We start from the raw sequence: 17474 nt of genomic DNA, 5'->3' as shown, positions 1-17474 counted from the left end.
TCTGGTCAGCCTCCTATTTCCCAACTTTCATAGACATGCAAAAATCTGCTGCCTGGATCTTAACTCGTACTAAGTTCTGTTCACTCATCATCCGTGTGTTTGTTGGCTTACACTGGCTCCTGGTCCAACAGCAACTCAATTTTAAAATTCTCACCCTTGTTTATAAATCCTTCCATGACAATTCCCCTCCCTATCTCTTTAACCACCTCTAGCCCTTTGAAATCTAACCTCCACTCATTCTGGCCTCTTGCATATTCCTGATTTTAATTGCTCTACTATTCGTGGCCATGCCTTCCATTGCCGAGGTTCCAAATTCTGAAATTCCCTCCCTAAATCTCTTTGCTTTGTTACACCCCCTCTCCTCCTCTAACATACTCCTTCAACCCTATCTCGCTGACCAGGTTACCTGTCCTAATGTCTCATTATGTAGCATGGTTTCAAATTTTGTTTGATATTTATCTTCTGAAGTGCTCTGGGGCTAGTTACTCGTGTAAAAATATTGAGTTTTGTTGTAAGACTTCATGTTCTTTGGTTCATCAATGATCTGAATTAAAATGTTGGGAAACTGTAGGCAAGTTAGAAGATGATATAAAGAGGTATAAGGGCCATTCACTCGTCTACGTTTTCTTCTCCCTTTCTCTAGGAAGATGCAGCCATAAGAGAGAGGTTAACTCCAACTGTCTGAGTCTCCTGTTCCAGAGCTGCAGTAACTGCTCTGTTCAATTTTGAAATCTTCACAGAGGTATTGCTCAGAGACTCCCTCGTCTGTTGTATACAGGTACTGCACCACGGTTTGCTGTAGAGTGCACAAACCAATAGTGCCCTTGCATTGCTGGAACCTATCTATCTAATTGTGTCTCATTGAAAAGCATGTTCATTGTTCGTGAACAGCCGTCAGAGTGTGTTCATGATTTTGCTGCTTCCCTGTTTCACAGGTACATGACCCTTGCAAATGGCTGGACTTTACCGTACTGTGTTCAGATTTGCCCTCTCACATGACAGGTGACATAGAGTTCCAAGAAAAATTTCAGTGTAGGCCACTCGATAATAACCTTATTATCATGATGGGCTTAGAGAGAATTGAAGTTTTGAACTCGGAAAGATAAATTGAGGTCTTTAAAAATAAAGTAAGGATGAGATTCAGTTAAAATGGATGAGTTGTTTGAACCAGATAAATCAGAATTAGGCAACATTTATTTATTAGTGACATTTATTTATTAGTAGGCTTACATTAACACTGCAATGAAGTTACTGTGAAAATCCCTGAATCGCCACAGTCCAGCGCCTGTTCAGGTACACTAAGGGAGAATTCCGCATGGTCAATACACCTAACCGACACATCTTTTGGACTGTGAAACTGGAGCACCTGGAGGAAACCCATGCAGACACGGGGAAAATGTGCAGATTCCGCACAGACAATGACCCAAGCCAGGAATTGAACCCGGGTCCCTGGCGCTATGAGGCAGCAGTGCTAACCACTGTGCCATCGTGCCGCCCCATGGTACAAGTTTCATAAGTACAGAATTAGTTTGCATGTTATTTCTCTTTGAAGAAAGTCGTTGACCTCTGAAAGAAGCTGCCAACAAATGTAATGGTACAGATTTACTACAAACATTCAAACGGGAGCTGGATGAGCTGCTGAATGTGGCCAACATAACCGGACATAGAATGTAAATACAGTGAGGTAGGGGAAAGGGGTTTGCCAGGAGGTGACAGATGCATTCCAGTCAATGTAGTCTGCTGCAGCTTGTTTGAGAACCAGAGATGAATTTACCAGAGTTCCTTTCCCCCAAGTTAACTTGAATGGTGATGGGGGCATGGTGTGCATAAATTACACTATGACAGTATGGACTGTGCCTGGTAGACCAGCTGGTATCTTTCTGCAGCATTATGTTCTTATGTTCACACACCAGCGATCACTTGAAGATCACAGTGATGAAACTTTCACATTACAACACAATATGTATTTGTGTAAAAAGAGGGAGGGTTTGAAAAAAGTGACCAAAACAGCAGAATTGATCATAGAATCCCTACAGTGCATTTGGCCCATCGAGCCTGCACCGACAACAATCCCACCCAGACACTATCCCCTCAACACCACGTATTTACCCTATTACCCCAACACCAAGGGGCAATTTAGCATGGCCAATCAACCTAGCCCGCACATCTTTGGAGTGTGGGAGGAAACTGGAACACCCGGAGGAAACCCACGCAGACATGGGGAGAACGTGCAAACTCCATGCAGACAGTCATCCAAGGCCGGAATCGAACCTGGGTCCCTGACGCTGTGAGGCAGCAGTGCTAACCACTGTGTCATAATGAGTATGTAAATTTGAGATAAAAAAAGTCATGGGAAGTTCATAAATTATCTGGCGAAGCAATGTCATAACACTTAAACCTACAGGACTGATTCCTAATATAGAGAAATGTGTTGATAATCTGGTGTTCAGAGGAGACAAACTATTTGACTGGAAATGCTACTGCTTAGAATCATACCTGATTGGCTGATTTGTTAACAAATGCTCCCACTTTCCTGGTAAAGGTGGTCTCTAGTGCATCTTGTGGCGTTCCACTCTTCCCTTCACTGCTCTTTGATAACAATTCTGTTTCACCACTTTAAAAGCAAAAAGAGGGAAAACCGATCAGTACATGTGTGAAATATGTTTGTCAATGGTGTAATTGCTATTTTCTTGTGTTCATCTAGATGAGAAATTTCAGTTTGGGTGACTGGAACTCCCTCCTCATACCAGATCAGGTGTTGAACAGATTGAAGTAAGTAGTCTCACAACACCAGGTTAAAGTCCAACAGATTAATTTGGCAGCACAAGCTTTCGGAGCGCTGCTCCTTCATCAGGTAAGTGTAGGATTTGTTTCAAGAACAGGGCATATATAGACACAAACTCAATTACAAGATAATGGTTGGAATGCGAGTCTTAACAGCTAATCAAGTCTTGCTACCTGTTGAATACATTATAAATGCCTCTCACCATGAAAGTAAATGTATTTGAAAATAAAAGCATCAATTTTCCATTGGTCTAATCAAGTTTGACAAACTTTCAATTTTTAGGTTATTCTGCAGTGGAGACTTGAACCCAGAGAGCAAAATTGAGGCGGTGTGTATTTATTTTCCTTAAAGCTTTTGCCTCTGGCACAGAGGGAAAGAACAGACTTTAGTTTAGTCTTTATTTGATCTGGGTTCAAGAGTACATCAGAGTGATGATGCTATGACAGATGTAACCATTTCAATAAAGGACCAAGAGCTCAATGCAAGATATTATCTAACAATTTGGAGAAAAATATTTTTAAACACATTCCACGAACAGAATCTGAAAGAATGGTCAGGCAATCTCTCCGCCTCTAAATCAGCTACTCTGAGAGGACTGATTTCACTTCAATTTGTTGAAATAGTTAAAACACTAAAAAAAACAGTTGTACTGCTGTAAACAATAACACCAAAATATTTGTGAATTAATTTACAATCATTTTCATTGTGGACAACTTATAAATGAATTATGTAAGATGGGGAATAAATTTAATCATGCTAGATCTGTAGGTCAAGTGTGCAGCTCTACACCTAAATCACAGTTATTCCGTTTCACATTGGCTTGAAATAAGTTATCTTAAAGTTTGTGATATTATTTCATGGGACTGATCTGGGAGTAGCTTTAGCTGAAGGGCCCTATTAGCTAATGGAAATAGAGAGGCAGCCAGATTTAAATGTAGTTTCCCTAGTTTGGTGCTCATTATACTTTATACTGATCCAGGCCCAAGGATTTGCCTGCCAAGTTTCAATCAGGGTTTCGCACCTTTACAAATTTGATTTCAGTTATGCAGAATTCTATAAGCATCTCCTCAATCAATCAGAATTTTTAAAAAAATACTTTTCCAATTCAATCAAATCAAATCCAATTCAGAGTCTCAACAAGTTGAGACATTTCAGATCCAGGCTGACAAGACAGGGCGAGCGACCAAACCACCCTGTCCTGGGCCTGATCTACATGAGCCAAGCTGATTGGAGAAGGGGGAGGTTCCTCCTCCAAGACTTGAGCTCATTTGCATCTTAGCCAAAAGGCCGAGATGCCGCTTTTAAAAATAGCTTCATATGAAACATATGAAGCTTCAATGTAACCCAATGACCTCAACCAAGTGCAGCATCCAATCCATACTACACTTGATCTTAGCCAAAAGGCCGAGAAGCGATGCTCATTCTAAAAGTACCTGCTAGAAGGTGTTGCTGCCACGTGTTGATTCATATCTGTCGAATTACAGGGAGGGACCCTATCATGGTCAGCCTGGGTACCAGGAGCAGGATGTAGAGGCAAAACAGGTATACCTCCTTCTTTACTAGGAACTATCATCTAGGATAAAAATAGGCAAGATTTGAAAACAAATAATTAACTATGGAAGCTTTAACTAATTTCCAGTTACAATATATTGTTTGAGCATTAGACTGAAGCACAATGCTGTTGTAGTAATATAGAATTACAAATAAGGATTATTCAAACAATTAGCTGTATGCAAGTTTGAATTCTTGCCTTGAATACTTTATTCCACTAATGATAACACGCAGAATTGGTCATAGTGTGTTGGTACACCTTGGATTTAATTTCACAGTGAGGGTCTCTATTTTGGTTGCACAATTTGGGGAAGCAATATGCAGATATTGGGGGAATTGGGGACAGGGAGGAAGAGCAGGGAAACTTCATTGTTCAATTAATGGACAATAGAATCCCAGTTAATGGAGGGATACCTCGTCTTCTTAGTCACTAAGGAGCACAAAGATATCTAAAGAGGGAGGAATAACATACAGGGGAGGTGGGGGCAGACTGCAAACATATACACCAGAATTCTACCGCCCCGCCCTCCACAGGAATCGGAGTGGGCAAGGGGCAGAAATGGGAATGTCTGTTGGCTTCGGGTGGGATTTTCCGGTCTTGGGTCAAGCGAGGCTGTAAAGTCCTGCCCATAATCTCGATATTAAACTCCCAGGATGGCAGAAGGGTTGGGTTTAAAATGCCAAATGTGCACAATTCAACACAATATTTTTATGCTGGCAAATATTGGGGCGTTCAAATATTCCACTGTGGAGAGGCAAGGTGCTTATTAACAGATTTAAACTGGACTCCTACAGTAAAACTGGGAGCCTGATTTGAAATTAACTTGTGCTGCACAGATATTCCAGCTGTCAGGAAACTTAGCAGTGAAGTGGAGGCAGGAGCTGCTTGCTCCCCAGGCTAAGTGGCTGATTTAGTACTCCTTGCCAGTCAGCCAGAAACTCTAACATACCAGTTTTTGGATAGGGCGAGTACAGCCAACTCAATTAGAACTAGGAATTGTACTCAAAACCTTCAACTCTATCCATATGGGTACTGAATTCTTCCAGTTACTTTCTGGTGACTATGTTTTTTATTGTCCAGAACAGTTAGGACGTAGACATAAGTCAACCAATTGATTATTTTGAAATGTTTACTTCTAACATTTCATATTCAAGTCATTGTGACACACAAGTCTTCAGGAAGTCAATTATGCACATCTTTATCCACTCCTACCAAGGTACATGTATTTTGGGAAATCTATGCAGTGAATATAACCATAGAATTCCTAGAGTGCAGAAAGAGGCCATCCGGCCCATCGAGTCTGCACCAACTCTGTATTTAGTTATTTGACATTTGAAATATCACAGTTAAAACACATTGGCAATATGTTGTGCAGCACAAATTGCAAATGGCCATCTCAATTAACAAAGTTGCACTATATGTTTTTATTAGTGCCCTTGGCACTAGCAAGACAGGGCTGCTTGGCTCATTTGAATGAGTACACATTATGTCACAATGCTGTAATTTGTACATTCTTTCAATTGCAAATGGACTAATTTATTAATTTGATAGAACAATTCCATCCTTCTTAATCGAAAACATACATGAAGAAATGTTAGTTTGAAACTAATTTTTTTGAATCCGTTTCTCATTTATATATATTGCCACACACTGCAGAGAAGACAATATCTTTAGTGGGCTGATTCACCGTTTGAAGCAGGCGTGAATGATATCAGCTGCCAAGGTCTCACCTCTCTAAACATCATCGCCTCTCCACCACTCTTTCTACCATTTTCGCTTCTTCCTCTATGATCAGGCTTTTGGACATCTGCCTTAATATCACCATATCAGGCTTGGTGACAAAATTTTGTTTGACAAAATTCTCATGAAGTGCTTTACTATGTTAAAGGTGCAATATAAATGCAAGTTATTTTCGTTGTTATGAATAACTAACACTAGTAGCTCCTCTGTTGCTCAAGTGCAAAATGATGACCCTTCAATGTGATTGAGAATTGTGTGATGTGCTGATTAGACAGTTAAGCAGTCATGAGTTCTGTATGCAGGGAATTCAAATCATCATCCTCTGTGGAAGAAGAGTTTTCAAGGGGTGAGCATAATATTACAGTGGGGACCGACATTTTCTAAAGAGGCAGGAGTAGCAGGCACAGTGGCGAATGGTCAATTCTGACAATAAAAAATCTTATGGCAAGGCGATCGTAGCTTCAAAATTATGAATAGTTGATGATGAGTGGAGGGGCTTCAAGTGCTGTTATTAGATTTTTATCTGATGTAAAATCTACTGTAGAACAACAACATTATTTTTTTGTTTTAAAAGTAGCATGTCAAACTACAAATTTATCCTCCTGTCCCATTTTGCTGCATTCGCCTTCAAATAGAAGTGAGGCAAAATATATGCTCAAGTCACAGTGACAAAGGGGGTGAAATGACACAGATATGTTTCGGGGGGCTTTAAATCCTGTTGGGGAACTGAATACTTATGTTTATGAAAGCTGATTCCGAAGGAGTCCCAGAAAGTATGTAAAAAATATTGTTGTGCAAGTGAATTTAAGTTGTGCCTTTTAAGGAGCATTCAAGCATCAAGACTGCCTTCTACTTTATGACTGTTCAGTTCCCCCTACATTTGCGAATCCATTTTCTTTTTTCTAACCTTCAACACGTGAAAACACAGATCTGTTCTGACATGTACATTTTAAAGTTGTCATGCTCAAGACCACGGAGTAGAAATTAGATTTCAAAAAGTGATTGATAAAACATATCACAGGTCACAGTGATCTGTGTGTCTGGTAGTATGTGTGTGTTTGTTGTAGCTATAGAGAGGATGACACAAAACAATAAGATGTAGGAGCATAAGTAGACCATTCAGTCCATCGAGCCTACACTGCTATTCAACGAGATATGACTAATCTGATATAATCCTCAACTCCACGGGGCGGCACGGTAGCACAGTGCTGCTTCACAGCTCCAGGGACCTGGGTTCGATTCCCGGCTTGGGTCACTGTCTGTGTGGAGTTTGCACATTCTCCTCGTGTCTGCGTGGGTTTCCTCCGGGTGCTCTGGTTTCCTCCCACAGTCCAAAGATGTGCGGGTTAGGTTGATTGGCCATGCTAAAATTGCCCCTTAGTGTCCTGAGATGCGTAGGTTAGAGGGATTAGTGGGTGAATATGTAGGGATATGGGGGTAGGACCTGGGTGGGATTGTGGTCGGTGCAGATTGATGGGCCAAATGGCCTCTCTCTGCACTGTAGGGTTTCTATGATTCCACCTTCCTGCCTTACCCTCATAATCCCTGATTCCTTTACTGATAAAAAATCTGTCCATCTCAGCCTTGGACACATTCAACGACCCAGCCTCCACAGCTCTTTGCAGTAAAGAATCCTACAGATTCACTACTATCTGAGAGAAGAAATTCTTCCTGTCTTAAATGGCTGACCTCTTATTCTGAGATTATGCCCTATGAAGGGGTGCTGGAGATGAGCACCTATAATTTAAGGAAATGAATGGGACAGGCCTTTTTCCCCTGCCTTGGCACTCAGCAGCCCCTGATCCGTGTCTGAGTGCAGCGTGGGCTCAATTCCCTCCTGCACTCACCCACCTGAAATTCATCCAACTCATGCAACCTGGCCCCTTGTATCATTCAAGGATAAATAGTTAACCATGCACATTATATACACTGAAAGCAAAAGATCCTGAAAGGAGACAGTAAGACAGTGGGCATGTCAACTTGAAATATTGCATGTATGTATAATCTAAGAGTGAAATAATTGTGTAGAAGCACTGAGCATAGATTTGTATATCATGCTCGATTGCAATCACATTCATTTGGGTACAAGGCAGTAAAGATGTCATGAAAATCAGCAATGATTGCGAAGTCCAAACTAAACTTAGCTATTCCAATGTGTTGTGCTCAATATTTTGAAATAATTATTTGGGCGTACTTGATTGGAATTATAAGCATAAATTGGTGAAACTCTATTGGTACTGCATTTGCAAGTTGTTTTGATGCTGCTAAGCTATCAAAAGGTCTACTTAAAGAGAAAGAAAAGTTTAAAAACAGTACTATTTCATTTGGTATATAGAATATATATTTATATATAAATAGAGATTTTAAAAATTCAAATTCATTACTCTTATGAAAGCTCCAACTTGTGTCCAATTTTCCATGAGTTTGTGATAGTGCTGACGGTGAACCGTACAGGAGAAACCCCGTGGAAATCAATGGGACTATGAATTTAAATTGGTTTCAAATCCAATGCGGAGTCATTTGTTCCTAAATGTTTGCTTTGTATTGTGGTTTGAACTGGTCTACATTAGTTTCTGGTTAAATGTAAAATCACAGCCTTATTGATATCGATTCAGCTATTCTGGGAAACAGACAGATCGATATTTATCATGGCTGGTCTCCATGAGAGTAAGGCATTGTAAACGTACTCAAAAAGTCATTCAACTGTGCTATATACATTTTTCTCTGTTTATTAATTTAAGTGAAGAAGTAGACGTGATTATAAAGTGATGTTTCAACTTTTATATTCAGGTCTTCACTTTGCTAAAATGAATGGGGGGGAAGTAGTCTCGGATTTTTTCAATGTACAATGGGGGAATGCTTTAAATCAGTAACTACACTGAATCGAATGCTTGACTTTTTTTGTTGCTGTTGGATGTATACATTAACAAAATCACCAGACATTGTATAATATTCTAAATAATTCCTCTCCTCTGTAGAAGACACTAACTTCTGTTTTTATATGTGTATCTTTGCATTGTAATGCTGCATAAAGATATTTAACACATATAAAGGAATGAGAGAGTAGGGTCATACAGAAGAAACGATAAGGAAGTATCATAATTTCACAAAAATAACTTCAAGGGCTTCAACAAAAGAAAACTTTGCATCCATTGAGATAAGAGTCTGTTTTACTGAGGCCTCGGCAAGTTTCTCTAGCTAAGCAAGTTTATAAAACCATACAACACAGGTAGCCATTCAGCCTATGTGCAAGCTCTTTGAAAGAGCTTCAGACTCGCTCCACACCTCCATCATTACTCATCAGCAATGCAAACTTTTCCTCTTTAAGTCTATGTCCAATTCTTTTTTAAAGTTACCATGAATCTGCTCCCATTAGCCTTTCAGGCACTGCACAGTTCTCTTCCCTCTGTTCTCTTGCTAATTATCCTAAAATACAAATGGAAAGGGGCTGAGACCATGTTTCTATGCAATTTTGAGTATTTGGTGTTTAATTTAGAAAGTTATCTCCGAAGCAAACAGCAACAAGATTTCAACATTATCAAGGTTCAATCATGTTTTGTTTACTGCTTTTTAATTGACATAAGCAAAGGCTGTTGGTTGGGGTTATATTCAATTATGATTTTTTTTTCTGTTTTTGAAGTTGTGGTACTTTTTAAATACAGTAGATTACATTGGTTTAAGTGAGTCTCTGGTTCAAGCAATGTTGATTCTATTCAAGCATGAATCTTTGATTTACCTGATGTGGATGAGCAGTATTTATACCAGCAGTTAAGGCTGCTGGGCAACAGGCTAGGTCAGCTGAACCACCACCAAGAGTAGCAAAGGGCTGATAGGAAAGACGTGAGCTGTAGAGCTGGGAGAAGGAAGAAGGGCACAGAAAATAGACAGATACTAAATAGTAATCAGACTAGTGCACATTGCTGGAAAAAGAGGGAAACAAAGAAATGGCATCATCATAAAAGTCACACATATAGCAAAAGCCACAATAGTGCTCATGAAATTTTAAGAGTCTGAACTTTGATATTTTAGCCACTCTTCCAAAACTACGTTTTATTTATCATGCTTAGTCATGGATTTGACCAAAATCCTGTGTAACCCAAATGGTTGGCAGGCAGGGTGGGGGTAGTGGGGATAGCTTTCTCATGCTCATAGTGTTATTCCACCATGTTACCAGCCCTGGCTTTGCAACTTTCCTGCTAATCAGCCATCCTCGAGTGAAGCCTTGGCTTTATGTCGCTTCAGCTAATAGAGACTACCTTTATGAACAAAATAACTCATCGTAATAGATTGAGCAACCAGGAGGTTTAGAAACTCCTGATGAAAAACTCAGATGCAATTTTATCTTCCTTCCAGGAAACTATGTAACATATGTTCACCTGGCATCTAAACACATTTCCCAGCCAAAGAGGCATCTGCTAGAAACCTGGCCTTATTTCATTTCCATGACAAGTTTTTATAATGCGGATAGGAGGAGATCTAGAAGATCTGAGTGGCTATACTGTGCCAATAATTTTCACTGCTGACTCAGACATTTGGTGGATCAGAGAGACTTTTAAATGAAGAGACTGTTGTCCGTTAGTTGGGTTCTTAATGATGATTCTGTATTTCTGGCAAAGATTTTTCCATCAAATAAACAAGTCCTGGGGAGTGCAGATATTTGCTCAAATTAAAGGTCCTGGGACTTCTGACGTTTGTCTGTGAGGCTCAACTCTGATCGAGAACATATGTTCAACTGCTCTCCGGGTTTTTTGCTTTCCAGTTAGTCATCGCAATTAGAGACATGTCCAAAAAGGAATGTCTTTTTTTCCAAAGAAAAGGCTGCAGTTAATTTACTAGAAATTTTGAAGCATAATATCATATTTACTTAATACAAGAGATGTTGTGAATGCTAAGGAAGTTAGCTCATGACGTTAATAGTATTTAGGGTCTTGTGATTCAGACTAAGCCAGATTGCCCCTCTGATATCTGTTGCCACCTTCAAGGCAGTAGGAAACAGCAATGCCAAGACAGTGGACAGTGAAACACTAAATCAGAATAATATTATTCCTCATGCTTCCTCAGTAGGAAAGTGGTTGTGCAAAAGGAAGACTCGAGGGAAGGAAGTTAATCTAATTACTTGTCCATTTTTCTTTAACCAGAGCTGATAAACTTGATGCACCAGAGAATGCTACCTGGCTGAAGGACAGCTTGCAGATCCACCACGTCCCAACATCATTGCCAAAGTAACAGAATAAAGTTTGACAACAAAAGTAACCAGGCTCCTGTGCAGCTAAGATGGCACATAAATGTGATAGCTTCAATAATGTGGATGGAAAAAATCATTTCTGATTTTATGGGAATTAGAGAATGTAAATACCAAAATCCCAAGATGCATTTTTTTCAAAATATTTCTCTTCCACACTAAAACAGTAGCAGTCCACATCACCTGACAAAAACAGACAGTTCCTCATACAAAATCTTCTGGTATGAGCCAGCCAAATGCACAACTACTTCTTATAGAGAGCAGTCAATGATTATAAGTTCCAATTCATCCTATGGGGAAAAATTGTTTTTATTTTACACTATTACGTTTTTTTCCATTGGATCGAATCAAAGAAAAAAAAACTTGCATTCATATAGCACCTTTCAATACTACTGAACATCTCAAAGTGCTTTACAGCCAAAAAGTACTTTTGCAGTATTGTCGCTGATGCAGAAAACACAGCAGCCTGTGGACACACAGCAAACTCTCACAGAATGGCAGTGTGATCATGTCGAGATAATCTGTTTTTGTGATGTTGAATAAGAGGGAATATATTGGGATAACTTCCCCCACTCTTCTTCAAAATAGTGCCATGGGATCTTTTACAAGTCTTGGTTTAATATCTAGACGGCACCTCTGATAATGCAGCACTGTATTGTCAACCTTGATTTCTGTGGTCAAGTTCAGAATGGGAACTTGAACCCAGAACCCCCTGACTCAGCGGTAAGAATGCTACCAACTGAGCTGTGGCTGACACACAAATGCATTTATCTTGTTTTACTTATTTCAAGAGACAGGCGAGTGATTTAAGGAGGCAAGATACCAGTTAGAGATTTACCACTATTATTAACTTTTGTTGAACAATTAGAACACTTTCACATGTCAACCTTGGCTCAATGGTAGCATAAAGGTTCAGACCCTATTCCTGAGCAGTGGGCACATAATCTCGGCTAATCATTGCAGCTTCACTGAGCCCTACATGGAAATGTCAGGGGTGTCATATTTTGGATGAAATTCAAAACTGAAGTCTCATCAGCACTTTCAGGTGAACCATAAAAGGTCACACAACACTATTTGAAGGGAAGCAGAGGAGTTCATCATGTGTCTGAGATAATATTTATCCATCAACCAACATCTCAAAAAACAGAGCATCAGGTCATTAATCCAGTGCTGTGTGTGAGGCCTTTCTATGAACAAATTAAATGTCGCATGCCCCCTACATTAGTATCTGCACTTCAACACTTCATTGGCTAAAAAGCATTATCAGACAGCCAGCAGTCATAAAAGATGCCAGATCATGCAAGCTCTTTCAATCATACAACCAAGAGTTAAGAATTCTACCATAGAACACATTGGGCTGTAATGTCTGAGTTTCGGGGCTATATTGACTGGATAACCTAAAGATATGTTGAAAGTATGCATGCAAGGTCTGACCCGACCCACCCACCACTCTGAGCCCTGACCTGAATCCTGCACCCCCCCGCCAACCAAATGTACCTTCTTTCTGATCTGTCAAGGACCTTTAAACCTGACTGGACCTTGGTTTATGGCAGCTCGTGCTGTAAAAAGGCACCTGACAGAGCTTCCCCTCAACACCAAGCCATGGGGATGCACTGTTGGGTAAGACAGAGTTTTGGGTAAGAAACCAGGAGTGGAATGGCAATCCAATTCTAATTGCCACTCCAAGGAATTTTAGGCACATCTCCTTTGTATTAACAGGCACTCCATGTTTTATACGCCGCCTTGGATTTTTTATATAATGGATGAGGGAAAAGGAAGGCAAGTTCAGCTGGAGTCTTTGTACCAGGGATAACTTACATCCCTTCTCAAATCTCAAGAGAATCTGTATTTAAAGGTGCCAGATGAAGTGTTAGTAAATGACGCCATGTGCTCTCACCATGGCCTTTTAGCAAAGAACAAAGAACAGTACAGCACAGGAAACAGGCCCTTCGGCCCTCTAAGCCTGTGCCGCTCCTTGGTCCAACTAGACCAATCGTTTGTATCCTTCCATTCCCAGGCTGCTCATGTGACTATCCAGGTAAGTCTTAAATGATGTCAGCGTGCCTGCCTCCACCACCCTACTTGGCAGCGCATTCCAGGCCCCCACCACCCTCTGTGTAAAAAACGTCCCTCTGAGGTCTGAGTTATACTTCGCCCCTCTCAGCTTGAGCCCGTGACCCCTCGTGATCGTCACCTCCGACCTGGGAAAAAGCTTCCCACTGTTCACCCTATCTATACCCTTCATAATCTTGTATACCTCTATTAGATCTCCCCTCATTCTCCGTCTTCCCAAGGAGAACAACCCCAGTCTACCCAATCTCTCCTCATAGCTAAGACCCTCCATACCAGGCAACATCCTGGTAAACCTTCTCTGCACTCTCTCCAATGCCTCCACGTCCTTCTGGTAGTGCGGCGACCAGAACTGGACGCAGTACTCCAAATGTGGCCTAACCAGCGTTCTATACAGCTGCATCATCAGACTCCAGCTTTTATACTCTATACCCCGTCCTATAAAGGCAAGCATGCCATATGCCTTCTTCACCACCTTCTCCACCTGTGTTGCCACCTTCAAGGATTTGTGGACTTGCACACCTAGGTCCCTCTGTGTTTCTATACTCCTGATGACTCTGCCATTTATTGTATAACTCCTCCCTACATTATTTCTTCCAAAATGCATCACTTCGCATTTATCCGGATTAAATTCCATCTGCCACCTCTCGCATATCACATATATTTGCAGAGCTTGACCTGCATGGAGCTAACAACTGTGCTTTCTTAAATTCAGCTCCTGTGCATTATTAGTTCAGAAACATAACCATGATACTGCTGAAGTCAGCAGAGGAAAATAACTAAAACCAAGACTAAGTTGGGAAGAAGAAATTGGGTATAGTTAGGTGAAAAACTTTTGAATTTGGTGTTTTGAGCACAGGGAAACCATGGTATCCATGTTTTTATTAAGTGAAGGTAGCATGTGAAGTGCAAACTCCTTCATGCAAGCACCAAAGCTGAAATTGAAATTGAGCATAACTGGAAATGTGACAGATGACACCAGGCACACATTTTAAAATGTAAAAGAAAACTGATAGGAAAATAGGAAATAATGAGTTTTCTTTAGGAGAAAGTGCAGCCTGTTTTGATTTCAATAAGAGAAGGATGCTGAAGAAGAAAGAGAGAGCATACAAAATGACATTTTTGTAGCTCAGAATAGGAAAGCACAGAAGTGTGCCAACTACAGTAATGTGGATTGGGTGAAGATATAAAAGGGTGTGAGAGAGAGAAGTTAAAGAGAAAGTGCTCTTTAGACACTCAACATTTTCTTGTATTCTGTTGAGGATCACAAGAGAAGTGTTCCAGCAGTCTGCTCAGATATGGGCGCAATAATCAAGTTTTCAACAGTCTCCATCTTTCTAAAAGGTTGAGGAAATAACAAGAACCAGACAAAGCTGTAGAGAATCACCGAGTCAAAGATAGAAGATAAACCATCAACTACAACACAGAGTGACTAAATACTGTTACAAAGTGGCTGCTGATAATTATGAAAGGACAGTCTAGAGATGGTTTTGGCAAAGCTGTTTGAGCTGTGGTTTGTTATAAAACTGGACTATTGTTTCATGATTCCTTGCAATTAGTTTAGAACAACATAATAACCAAATGATTCTATATGATATGGTCAAAGAAGTAAAAACAAGATAGATCTAACCTCAGATAAACAGGTAGCCTGAAAGTTACATCCCTTTGCCAAAAACCTACAAATCTTCTATGAATATTCTATTTTGAGACATTTGGTTGTTTGCAGGGAATGTATTGGGGGGGGGGGGGGGAGGTGCAGGGGGGCGGAAGAGAGAGGAAAAGCACGAAAGAGGAGAACATAAAGGATGTACATTTCATTAAAGAGTATGTTCTGAATTGGCCCAACCTATGTAAGTAGGTAAAAACATCATTAATTGCTATTCACTGGTTTACCATCAGTCTGCCGTTATTTCACAAAAAATAAATTTAAAATTGAGAGGCATATTAACTCTCAAATGGTTCCTCTTGACAGTCTTTTTAATATAGCATGAAAGACTGCTACTTTCAATTCACAAAGTTAACAGGTATAAACAATTAAAGTCTGTGAGATGTGACTGACTAAAATTAGAATTTGTGGCCATGATGCACACACATGCTATTCATAATCTTAGGCCATTGGGAATCAGGAGTGACTTGAAAACATAACAGATGCACAGAAACAGGGAAACTACATAAAAGGTGACTTAGAAGACAAGCAAAGTACATTATTATGGCATCATTCCTGCCCAATGAAATCTTCCCAGTTCACTTTGCCCATCTGAGAAGGCAGGCTTGAGGCCTGCTTATGCAATTACTTCTTTCAGCTCAAATTTAAATGCTGCATGGCAAATGTCAGTGTAAGTCTATCTTATTTTTCCTGCTTGCAAGTGGATAAGTGCTTCACATTCTCAAAAATGGCATGGCGAATGTTACTTCAATCTTACCTGATTATTTCCCCCCCTCCACATGTCCCTTTCCTTATTTTACTGGGTGTCAGTCATGAGGACATTGTTATTCACCACAGAGATTTAGTGCCCATATCAGTGAGAGTTACACAGAGATAATCTCCTGGGATTTCAAATTCTTTTGAACTGAAATAAGTATGCAGGTACATTGAAAAAGTAAATTCAAAAACATACCTCTGTTTACATGCTACTTAAAAAGACAGTCTTTAAAAAATGGGCATTACCTTCCCCATCCAACACAAGATTACTGTTATATTCTAAACATGTTGCTTTGATGTTACTTCATATATATGATGTGGAGATGCCGGCGTTGGACTGGGGTAAACACAGTAAGAAGTTTAACAACACCAGGTTAAAGTCCAACAGGTTTATTTGGTAGCAAAAGCCACACAAGCTTTCGAGGCTCTGAGCCCCTTCTTCAGGTGAGTGGGAATTCTGTTCACAAACAGAACTTATAAGACACAGACTCAATTTACATGAATAATGGTTGGAATGCGAATACTTACAACTAATCCAGTCTTTAAGAAACAAAACAATGGGAGTGGGGAGAGCATCAAGACAGGCTAAAAAGATGTGTATTGTCTCCAGACAAGACAGCCAGTGAAACTCTGCAGGTCCACGCAACTGTGGGAGTTACAAATAGTGTGACATAAATTCTGATTCTAGGATCGCATGATAAAGACTCAGGAGGAAAAAAGCAGAAATATTTATGTGAAATAGTGTGACATAAACCCAATATCCCGGTTGAGGCCGTCCTTGTGTGTGCGGAACCTGGCTATCAGTTTCTGCTCCGCGACTCTGCGCTGTCGTGTGTCGCGAAGGCCGCCTTGGAGAACGCTTACCCGAATATCAGAGGCCGAATGCCCGTGACCGCTGAAGTGCTCCCCAACAGGAAGAGAACAGTCTTGCCTGGTGATTGTCGAGCGGTGTTCATTCATCCGTTGTCGCAGCGTCTGCATAGTTTCCCCAATGTACCATGCCTCGGGACATCCTTTCTTGCAGCGTATCAGGTAGACAACGTTGGCCGAGTTGCAAGAGTATGTACCGTGTACCTGGTGGATGGTGTTCTCACGTGAGATGATGGCATCTGTGTCGATGATCCGGCACGTCTTGCAGAGGTTGCTGTGGCAGGGTTGTGTGGTGTCTTGGTCACTGTTCTCCTGAAGGCTGGGTAGTTTGCTGCGGACAATGGTCTGTTTGAGGTTGTGCGGTTGTTTGAAGGCAAGAAGTGGGGGTGTGGGGATGGCCTTGGCGAGATGTTCGTCTTCATCAATGACATGTTGAAGGCTCCGGAGGAGATGCCGTAGCTTCTCCGCTCCGGGGAAGTACTGGACAACGAAGGGTACTCTGTCCACTGTGTCCCGTGTTTGTCTTCTGAGGAGGTCGGTGCGGTTTTTCGCTGTGGCGCGTTGGAACTGTTGATCAATGAGTCTAGCGCCATATCCTGTTCTTATGAGGGCATCTTTCAGCGTCTGGAGGTGTCTGTTGCGATCCTCCTCATCCGAGCAGATCCTGTGTATACGGAGGGCTTGTCCGTAGGGGATGGCTTCTTTAACGTGTTTAGGGTGGAAGCTGGAGAAGTGGAGCATCGTGAGGTTATCCGTGGGCTTGCGGTACAGTGAGGTGCTGAGGTGACCGTCC

The 17474-nt window shown here is 40.9% G+C and overlaps 1 protein-coding gene and 1 pseudogene across 12 annotated transcripts in view; both read right to left on the bottom strand.

Moving 5' to 3' along the window:
- The window catches only part of atg13 (ATG13 autophagy related 13 homolog (S. cerevisiae)), an 86088-nt gene that overhangs the window by 12382 nt on the left and 56232 nt on the right, over window positions 1–17474 (bottom strand). For 8 of the 12 annotated variants that reach the window (XM_078220437.1, XM_078220440.1, XM_078220434.1 and 5 more), the window contains 2 exons: window positions 4219–4358; window positions 2497–2614 (listed from right to left, as the gene is read on the bottom strand). In XM_078220437.1, the coding sequence (XP_078076563.1) occupies window positions 2497–2614; window positions 4219–4358 (258 nt within the window). Of the gene's footprint in view, window positions 1–2496; window positions 2615–4218; window positions 4359–9813; window positions 9931–17474 lie in introns of all 12 variants that reach the window. The other 4 variants (XM_078220429.1, XM_078220433.1, XM_078220428.1 and 1 more) reach the window with 1 other exon arrangement.
- On the bottom strand, window positions 3992–4201 carry LOC144499307 (U2 spliceosomal RNA; annotated as a pseudogene).

This window comes from Mustelus asterias, chromosome 9 (assembly GCF_964213995.1).
Source record: "Mustelus asterias chromosome 9, sMusAst1.hap1.1, whole genome shotgun sequence".
NCBI lineage: Eukaryota > Metazoa > Chordata > Chondrichthyes > Carcharhiniformes > Triakidae > Mustelus > Mustelus asterias.
Note: the sequence above shows the minus strand (reverse complement) of the source record. Positions and strands in the feature narration are given on the sequence as shown.